Raw genomic sequence first — 10,081 nt, 5'->3', positions numbered from 1 at the left:
GTATATCAGCAAGAAATATCCAAATATGTTTGACATCTGGTTGTCAAAACACAGTATGACAGCACAGCCTATTCCAACCTATAGTATATGTGACAGACGTCGCTTGCCGACACGATCAGCCTTGTATAGACCAGTGACAACTACACTAGGTTGTATTGTATACTAGACTAGGCTATATATATCTCCACACATTAAGACGTTATAACTTACTTTAATTAGTCTCAACATATCCGACACATCCCTTGGCTCCGCTTTCCGTAACTCGACGTTGGCCATGTTTTCCTTTGCGCTATATAGTTTATAATCTCTCCGTTATATATATATATATTTACTGCTCTTTCTTTTTCCTTTTGCTCTTTTTTCCTTTCCCCACCAGTCCTTTGAAGCAGAATGTCAGCAAGATGTGTTTCTTCATTCGCGTCCTAGGAAGTTTAACACATAAAACACCCCAAGGCTTCGGCAGAAGAGGAGAAAACAGCAGATTAATACCGGCTCATAATATGGACAACGACGTTCCCTTTGTCTTTCAAGCCAAGCACTTCTCTCTCTCCACTAGTGTGCGTGCGTGCGTGGCTCTCCGTGCGTCACGGCGGCGTGTCGTGTGTGTGTGCGCACTGCGCACCTACTGTAAAAAAATAAAAAATAAAGTCGCTCCCCGGAAATGCATAGCGGGTCACGCGACTGACGCGGTGTCTCAAAGCAAGGCCACGCACGCATGCCCACGCACCCTCCCAGTGCCCACACACACACACACACACACACACACACACACACACACACACACACACACACACACACACACACACACGTGAGTGTGAATTACGCGCGCACATGCATGCACGTACTTGGCCTACTTGGGTGTTTTTTTCCCCCTCCGTTCTCAAGGATGCTTATCTTTAATACGGGTTCTCTGAGACATGACTTGAATGCTGAGTCAATGTTAATCATTCACCAGTCACCACAAGCCATATAGGCTCCCAGCAGGTCAGCTTAATTAAGAGTTAAAAAGAAAAAAATGCTTTTAAAAGATGCAATCTGTTTGAAGTTTCATTTCCAGGGACTCTTTACACAGTGTGAACGACCAGAAATGTAATTTCTCACACAGCACAGCATCTTAATTTAGGTTAAAAAATGCGGTATACTTTTAAAACGAGTGAAATAATTAGCCTACTTCTATCAATGTATTACACCCCTGCATGAATGAAGCCTCTTTGAGAAGTTCCACTGCATGTCATGGTTACTGGAGTTAACAGGGACGAATAGCTTTCATAAACCGTCTCCCCGTCGCAGTGGGGGGGGGGGGGGGGGGAAGGTTGTTGTTTTAGCTGGTACTTTTATTTACAGATTGGTAAAGTTGGCGAACTGTATAGCTTTCTCGTCTGGATGAAGACCTTCTTAGCTGGTGGTGGTTTCATTGTGAATTAAAACAAGTAAGCAGAGCACAGTATACTGTAGGCATATTTTATACCTACCTGGCTAGGTGAAAACAAAAGAAACCCGATTAGTACTTGGGTGGGGCCAAGAGGTGTTACAATTTTAGGAATTCCCCGAAAATCCTCATGGGGGCCCTGGCCCCCACAGTACATTACATATACTGTCATTTCAAGGACCTCCACATTGATATGAATTTGGCCCCAGACCCTCATCCCATGCAGGCAGGGAGAGAGACAGAGAGAGAGAGAAAGCAGATCTGCTATGTTTTTCTACAAAATGTCTTCTAAACTGTTTTCTGAAAAACCTCATGTTTCTGTGTCAGTGGTTCTCACAGGGTTAAACCTCATGTTTCTATGTAAGTGGTTCTCAAACATTTCCATGTCAAGGACCCCAATATTATATGTAATTGGCCGTCGACCCCCATCTGAAAATATATTATTGTTTCAGGGACCCCCCCCCCCCCCCCATAAGCAAAGATTTGAGTTAAAAACGTTCACTCTGAAAGATTGGCCTATTTTCATGATTTTTCAAAAATAGCAGACCTACAAGTAGCTCGGCACTCGGTGGCGCGCTATGAGCTGGTAGATCAGCAATTTTCCCATAGCTAAAGTATAACATTACGCTTAAAACACCAAGGGGTTCCCGCCCCAAAATGGGTTAATAGCCAACATGGGTTAATAGCCCACCTTTCATGCTGTACTGAGGCATTTTATGTTTAGATTCCTGTGTAGACTGAGGGAATCAAAGAATGTATTAATTATGGCCTTAACAGGGATCACACAGAGTGATACTGTCTTCTCCTCATGTTTCTGGAAACACTGGAGGCAATGTTTATATGTTTTTAATTGACAAGGACTGCCTGGAGTGAAAATAGCCTGATATACATAGGCTATCTCTGTGTTGTTGTTTTGTATTTACTGTCATGTTTTTCCCTGTTGTTTGTATACCCATTGTGTCTGAAATAAAGTTTTCAATCAATCAATATCATATGGATGTTTTTGTTTAAAAAAAAAAGTAAGATTGCGATGCTATGTTAACACTAAAGGCAAAAAAGGCTCACAAAATGTGCTCCATGAAGAAACACGTCAACATCAACAATACCACATCATGCAGACAAGAGTTCACTTTCTGACAATTGGAGGAAAGGTTAAACCATCTCCAGATCACTGCAGAATAATCCACAACCTCAGCACGGCAGGAAGGAAACCATTGCTTAACCACTGATTTCACAAGAAATTGCAGATCTACAAGCTCACAAGGCTGTGAGCAATTATTATTAATCAATTTAGAGAAAATCTTTAAAGATTCTCTCCCAAGACTTTTTTTTTTGTTGAAATTTTCTCAACATTCCTGGAATGTTTTTGCTTAGAACGTTCCCAAAATGAGGAAGCGAGGGTTAGGGTATACGGTCAGATTCTGCCAGTGCTTTTCAATGGGGCCGGAGCGGTTTGTTGCCACTCATTCCGCCAATGCTTTTCAATGATTTTTCAAAAATAGCAGACCTACAAGCTTGATCTACAAAGCTATGAGCTTGTAGATCTGCTATTTTCAATAGCTAAATAATGCTTAGTTAAAACACCAAAAGGGGTTCCCGTCTAGAATGGGTTAACAGACCATAACATGCTCTTTCAACCAACCCGGGATGTGAAAATAAGGCTTTAATACAGCACATATTACATCCAGAGAAAGTGACTCAAGAGGCTGACTCCAAATCTCAAGCAAAAATAGAAACGTTTATCAATTAGACCTTTGCAATGTCAGTCACAGTGTATTATTAGCCATACAGAGGCGGCTTGGTGCAGATACCTACGCACAAGGAGACTGACAACAGCTTACGAAAACCGTCTTTATTCGAACGTGGTGTTGTGTTTAAGTGCAGGCTGTCACAGATTCGTCAAACAAAAGGAGGATGGGTCAGTTCTTCAGAGTTCCTTGTTCAGTTTGTCAAAATACTTCAGTTTGCCTGAAGGGTCTGGAATGATCTGTGGAATAAATAACGTTGTATTAATATGCAAAACAAATACAGATTAAATAAAAATGCATTCCAATCAATGATTCACAGAAACTTTACAATAGATTCCTTAGCCCATTTTGGGGCGGGAACGCCTTGGCGTTTTAAACATGGTTATAATTTAGCTATTGAAAAATAGCAGATCTACAAGCTTGTAGGTCTGCTATTTTTGAAAAATCATGAAAATGTTTATTTCAGAAAACTGGAGGATTTAGAAGAATCTTTTTAAATGTCAAGGTCAGGCCTAAATAAGTTAATAAAACTCACTGTGTCACTTCCTGGTTTCCAGTTTGCTGGACAAACTGAAAAAAAGAAATTAAAAGAAAGGAACAATTCACATCAGTAACAACGATTTAATGCATCTGAAACCAACCATTATTTTACAGTGTGCCATTGTAAAATGGCATAACATGTATAAATAAGGGTAATGTATGCACAATGCAACATTTGAATGTACCGCCAGCAGCCAGCCATGAACAGAGTTCCGATGGTGCAGTTTGATATGGAGAATTTCAAACTAGTTTTGTCGAATCCAAAGTTATAACCATTAGGGCTGATTCATACTCCTATTTTACCGCTGTAGTGCCAAAATGATTTCGGCCCGTCAGAAATGTTCAGTAGCACCGAAGAGACGACTTTAGGACGGTACCCCCCCCCCCCCCCCCCCGAACCTCAAACGACGCCACATTGTAGGCTCTACAGAGCCGAACCCACTTTTCGGCTCTAAAATAGGAGTATGAATCGGCCCTTAGTCAGCCAATGACCTGGGATGACTCCCACAATGTGTGCGCGCGCTGTGTAGGCTGAATGCGATGCATGTAGGAATGGGTGTGCAACGCTCCCTCGCGCAAGACTAGACTTAACCCATTTTGGGCGGGAACCCCTTTTGGTATTATGCATTAAGTTACGCTTTAGCTATTGAAAAATGGCAGATCTACAAGCTCATAGCGCGCCACCGAGTGGAGCTTGTAGGTCTGGTATTTTTGAAAAATCAAAGAACGACTGACATAGCTTTTTCAGAAACATAGCTTTTTCAGAAAACTGTCATGGATGTAGAAGACATTTTTTAGAATCTGATCTCAGGTCAATTAAACATAAACAACCACGTGACCCAGTGATGCAACATGAGGTCCTGACAGCTGTGTAGAATACACCCACACAGACAATATATAAGGAGATTCATTCAGTCACTCATTAAGGGGGTCCGCTCAATAATTCCGACATGCCATTATTGGGATTCCAACCACTAGGTTAGTGTGAGGTAGAGCCCTGTGCGGGAGTGTTTTCTTAATCCCACTCCCCCTGGATTTCTGACCATTCCCGCACGCCCCCCCACGCAATGATTTAATGTCTGACCGCCCGCAGTTAATATCTGTCCACCGCTCCCTCCCCCCCTCCCTCCCTCCCCCCCTCCCCCCCTCCCCCCTCCCTCCCTCCCACCCTCCACGCAACAAAAACAATTAAATGCCATTAGTCCCAACGGCACTGCAGTTTATACAGTACGTTCCCATTGAGAGCCAAAAACCTTACATTTACCCAAACGGAATGAGATTGAGCAGGCTCGCACGAGAGAGAGAGAGGGGGGTTGTTGATTTGTGAGGAGTTGCTCACAGATAGAGAAGCATATAGGTAGGCCTATATTATATATGATATTGTGACCACGGACAACACAGTGCGACGAGCCGCGCACAGGGCGAGAACGACAGCGACTCCACGTGCGATGTCCACAGCACAGTAGGGGAGATTACGTTCTCCTCAGACGTATTCATATTCAGCCTAATAATGACAAAAAGAACCTTCATCTGATCCAGACCTGCCTGAAAGAAAGAAAAAATTATTTTCCCCCCATAATGTATGGTTAAGTCTGACGGAGGTACCTTCTCCGTGTTTGTCGGTGTACTGGAAGGCCTGCACCAAACGCAGGGTCTCGTCAACGGAGCGGCCGACAGGGAGGTCGTTCATGGTGATCTGCCTCAGGATGCCTTTGTTATCGATGATGAAAAGTCCCCTGAGAGAGAGAGAGATAAATACCATCCATATGGACCATCAAGGCTCAGAAGGTGTTTTTCTTCCCCCCCCCGGCGTCCTCATGTCAGAGCCCTGAATGAGGACATGGTCCAAACAATTAACCACTTAAACCCTGTCCACTTAAACCCTGGCCTTAGTTGGCCTGATTCCCAAGGGCTCTACATTTAATTGGGGACAGCCCTCCATTCCGAAACCCCACCATTCCGAAACATTGCCATTCCGAAAAATATTTTCCGGAACACCACCTCCACCCACCTCTAGACTCCGACCATAGAGTATATCTATAGAGAAGACACCCGAGTTCTCCTCCCATCCACTTGCATTGAGTTGCTCAAAAGCGCATGAGGCGGATTCACTCCTCCTTCCTGGTAGGAACAGAGTGCATTCTGGGACGGATTGCAATGGTGAGTGGCCCCAAACACATGAACGCGCTGCCGTTGAACACGCACGAGCGTCGTCCGTCGTGAACGTGTACAATGATAGTCAACGGACAGCGCGTTCATGTGTTTGGGGCCAGGCTGCAATACCTTCATTCGGCCACTATGTCCATTTCGCCTCAAGATTTCCTCTGGGTGCCTTCTCTATAAATATATATACTCCAAGACTCCGACCGATTGATTTATTTTCGTTAAATGTGTGATGCTTCAATTCCGAAGGAGGAATCCCAGCCCCTATGGATATACAGTAGCAACATCATCTTTTCTTTGTAATTCTTTGAATAGATATTTGAAGTTTCTCAGAAAACCATAGGTCAGGATTTAGATGGCATTTTTAGACATTAAACAATGATCAGACAAATAAAATGACCTAACTAAAACATGGCAGATTGCATCATTATTTACAATAACACTCTTGTAATTGGGCCCGTTACCTCACATGATCTTATTAACAGGAGACCCGACCCGACCCGACATGAACCTACATCTATATTAGGCCCCGTCCTGTTTTCGCTGTACACTTAATATCTTTGGAGAACATACAGCTGATCTACAAGCTCACGTTTCCACAGAAGGTGGGATGCTAGGATTCAAGGGGGTTGACCTTGTTGTGGCTCCTATACAGATTCAAGGGGTTGACCTTGTTGTGGCTCCTATACAGATTCAAGGGGTTGACCTTGTTGTTGTTGGTTTTAGTTAACGAAAACAACACTGACCTGAGAGTGTGTCCCTGGTCCTCCAGGAACACCCCGTAGTCTTTAGCGATCTGGTGAGTCAGGTCAGACAACAGAGGGATCTTCATTGGTCCAAGCCCACCGGTCTTTCTGGGCGTATTGATCCTGTAGAATAGATAACCCAGAAACACCATAAGAAACATTATGAAAGCTCGTTACAAGCAATGGGTAGCACTCGGGGTGGAGGTGCTGGTAGGCAAGAGAATGTACATAAAAAGAAATTTTTCTGCACGACGCGTTTCACCGTGTTGTTGACTTTGTCGGGTACTTCTATACAAGTAAGACTCGCGAAGCTAACGCAGCTCGTAAATTGCAATAACAAGAATAAATTATGTACTTTTTTTTTTAAAGTTCTTTTAAAAGTTTTTTTTGTACGTTTAACTATTAAACTCTTGAGAGCGTAAAATGAAACCACCATTATGCTCTCAAGAGTTACATTATTTTTAAGTCTACACAATTACAGAATGTAGAATTGTTATTTTTATCAACACCTGTTGTCTCTCCTATAATATGTTACAGTACCACAACAATACAGCATGAATAGGACAAAATCCTATCAAACAACAAAATATTCTCATAGTATTGGGTAATTGTTTTATACTGTATTGTAATGTATTGCTTCTTTTATGCATGCTGCAGGTCTGTGCGTCCAAGACTGCCCCTGGCAGACAACATCAAGTAACCTTGTCTTGAACCTTGAACCTTAACGATAATGTTAACTCTTGTCAAGATAATGTTTCACTTTCAAGTTGATTTTCATACTGTAGCCTGTTTTCAAGGGGGAGTGGCTAACCAGGCAAATCATATCTGATTTGTAAAAGTAAACATGCAAAACCACCACCTGTTCCTTCCTTTAACCCATTCTGACCCGAGATCAGATTCTAAAAAGGTCTTCTACATCCTGACAGTTTTCTGAAAAAGCTATGTTTCTATGTCAGTCATTCTTCGATTTTTCAAAAAAATAGCAGACCTACAAGCTCATATGAGCTTGTAGATCTGCCTTTTTCAATAGCTAAAGCATAACATAATATTAAAACCAAAAGGGATTCCAACCCAAAATGTGTTAAAGAGCATGAGATGATGGGACTGAGAACACTTTGCCTCAAGACATAAAAGATACATTGCCTTAATGAGGACAAAGACAAGACAAGATAGATTTGATAGTTTTTTTTTTTTTTTACAATTGACTAGTTTAGGCCTAATTATATGCTTAACTTTCTTTTTTTTTACCATAATAGAAGTGTGGTATACGAAGTGTGGGAGCCAGGGAACAGAAATGGTGTGGTGGGTAAAGGCCTATTCATAGTCTGGATTTTCAGGTGGTCACCTCACCACCGCTCCGGTGGTGAGGTGACCACCGCTCCGGTGGTGAGCTGACCACCGCTCCGGTGGTGAGCTGACCACCGCTCCGGTGGTGAGGTGACCACCGCTCCGGTGGTGAGCTGACCACCGGAGCTGAAATAACGTTGAGCGGTGGTGAGTAAAAACAGAGAGAAGGGCTGGAGCGGTGGCGGTGGTTTGCTCTTCAGCGCGGCTCGTGACGTCATGTTGTAGTTCGGTGGTCACCTCAGTGACGTCATGTTGTAGTTCGGTGGTCACCCCACCACTGAAAATCCAGACTATGTATGAGCCTTAACGCAGATCATGAGAAACATGTGATGAACACAGATGGCTGTTGCTTACCAGGCTAGGTGAGTGAACTGAGAGTCAACAGAACATGCAACCACCTCAGCGTTGATGCTACGGAACTCTTGCACACGGTCACTGAATGCAATGATCTCCGTGGGGCAGACGAATGTGCTAAAAAAATAAAAATAAAAAGGCAAGTTAGAAAAAAGAAAATAGGCGTTTAGCCTGCCCTGAAGACAGTCAAACCAAATCAAATAAGACGATAAATCTTTTGACTCACAAGTCCAGGGGGTAGAAGAAGAAAACGAGGTATTTTCCTTTGAAGTCAGACAGTTTCAACTCCCTGAATTCACCGTCGATGACAGCTGTTCCTTCCCAGTGAGGAGCAGGCTTGGAAACTGACAGTCAGGAATGAAAACAAACACAGCGTTTTTGATTGCATTGTGCTGCATATAGTATTGACCACACAAAACTGTCACTATAGGAATAAGAATGAGTCACTAGTATTTGCACAAATGATGGGAGTAACAGCTATAATACAAAAGTGTGCAGGTAGATTAAAAGGCCTGTGGAGCAGGATATAACAGTTCAAGGAAGGCACAGGTCGGTCAATACAAATCACACTGCTAATATATTAAAGTCTGACTCATGTTGATTAGGTGACAACAACGTAATGGTGATATAAAACAAATGCCATTTACAATATTTTTTTGTATGTTTTTATGGGTTAGGGGTGTTTCTTCTCTGTATGTAGTGTTTTAGGTTGTCTGTCGTTTATTGGACCCCCGAGTCTAAATTGTTGAATTGAAAATGGAGGACCCTTATGTATACAAGTCTTAGTGCGTTTTCCTTCTATTGTCTCAATATTGTCAATCAACTTTATTTGTTCAGAGTCTGAACAAATAAAGTTGATTGATTGACAATAAAGAGACAATAGAAGGAAAAGGCACTAAGACTTGTATACATAAGGGTCCTCCATTTTCAATTCAACATGATTAAACCCTTTTGCCTTAAGTTTCATATCAAGAGTGGTAAGGTGTGTTTCAGCTATGCATCTGGTCAGGAAGGGGTGGGTGGGTGTGTAGTGGGTGGAGTAGGGGGCAGCTTTCACCAAATGTCATTGAATGACGTGTCCCTTCAAAGTTAGGCCTATACTACTGTGTGTGTGTGTGTGTGTGTGTGTGTGTGTGTGTTCCTCTGAAAATAAACACAAACTTATCAAGTAAAACACATTTTAAATGAACTCTTTGGCTTGACATTTTGCACGTCGTTTCCATTGTCATTGTTCTGTTATGCATTTTATGCACACACTATAGTCACCACCAGCAACCAACCTGTCCTGCAGCATCCATGCATTGCCACTGAGACTGGAGGAAACACTGAAAGGTGTAATAATTTGTAAAAAAAAAAAAAAAACCCAAAAGACCCAACGAACGCAACAAAAACCCAACTCACTCTTGGCTTGGCTGAGGTGCAGGGAATGGTCGGACACGCCGGGAACACGGAAAGCCTCCCCGGGGTAGACGTGTCCTCCTGCGTAGTTGTAGCACGCCTGGTCCTTCTTGTGGCCGTTGTTGTTGTCCTGGTCCGCTGAGACGACCAGGAGGACGGTGCACAGCACACACACAACGTGTCTCAGCATGGTGGTGGAGGAGAGCAGAAGGTCTTCCATTCTGTCGTCCTGACCGAGAGAGAGCCCTTATAGTAGTGGTAGCATGTAGTAGTAGCACCGCTGCTAGTTAGTTGTAGCTGAAGCTTGAATCTCCCACCAGTGTTGCCAGACTGCGTGAGAGAAATACGCAATAAGG

At 43.0% G+C, this 10,081-nt stretch overlaps 2 protein-coding genes across 2 annotated transcripts in view; both read right to left on the bottom strand.

Moving 5' to 3' along the window:
• Nucleotides 1–565, bottom strand: part of LOC310863518 (diamine acetyltransferase 1-like) — a 10,563-nt gene extending 9,998 nt beyond the window's left edge. The window contains exon 1 of the mRNA XM_083771920.1: nucleotides 211–565. Coding sequence (XP_083628046.1) covers nucleotides 211–276 — 66 coding nt within the window. The 5' untranslated portion in view covers nucleotides 277–565. The remainder of the gene's footprint in view (nucleotides 1–210) is intronic.
• Nucleotides 566–3,279: 2,714 nt separating this feature from the next.
• prdx4 (peroxiredoxin 4) lies at nucleotides 3,280–10,034 on the bottom strand. The gene is made up of 7 exons (XM_083763928.1): nucleotides 9,729–10,034; nucleotides 8,554–8,671; nucleotides 8,328–8,444; nucleotides 6,627–6,749; nucleotides 5,323–5,453; nucleotides 3,713–3,747; nucleotides 3,280–3,416 (listed from the first exon to the last, which is right to left on the bottom strand). Exons 1-7 carry the CDS (start codon nucleotides 9,943–9,945, stop codon nucleotides 3,357–3,359), a joined length of 801 nt encoding a protein of 266 aa, XP_083620054.1. The 5' UTR covers nucleotides 9,946–10,034; the 3' UTR covers nucleotides 3,280–3,356.
• Nucleotides 10,035–10,081: the final 47 nt, after the last annotated feature.

The sequence above is a fragment of the Protomyctophum parallelum genome (assembly GCF_964188405.1).
Source record: "Protomyctophum parallelum genome assembly, chromosome: 1".
NCBI lineage: Eukaryota > Metazoa > Chordata > Actinopteri > Myctophiformes > Myctophidae > Protomyctophum > Protomyctophum parallelum.
Note: the sequence above shows the minus strand (reverse complement) of the source record. Positions and strands in the feature narration are given on the sequence as shown.

Excerpts from the sequence above, each read along its gene's own strand:
- prdx4 (XM_083763928.1), bottom strand. The coding sequence starts at position 9,945 with ATGGAAGACCTTCTGCTCTCCTCCACCACCATGCTGAGACACGTTGTG. Across the intron at positions 6,750-8,327 it reads CAGTTCACTCACCTAGCCTG|GATCAATACGCCCAGAAAGA; the intron begins GTAAGCAACAGC and ends TCTATTCTACAG. Across the intron at positions 3,748-5,322 it reads CACCGACAAACACGGAGAAG|TTTGTCCAGCAAACTGGAAA; the intron begins GTACCTCCGTCA and ends TCTTTTTTTCAG.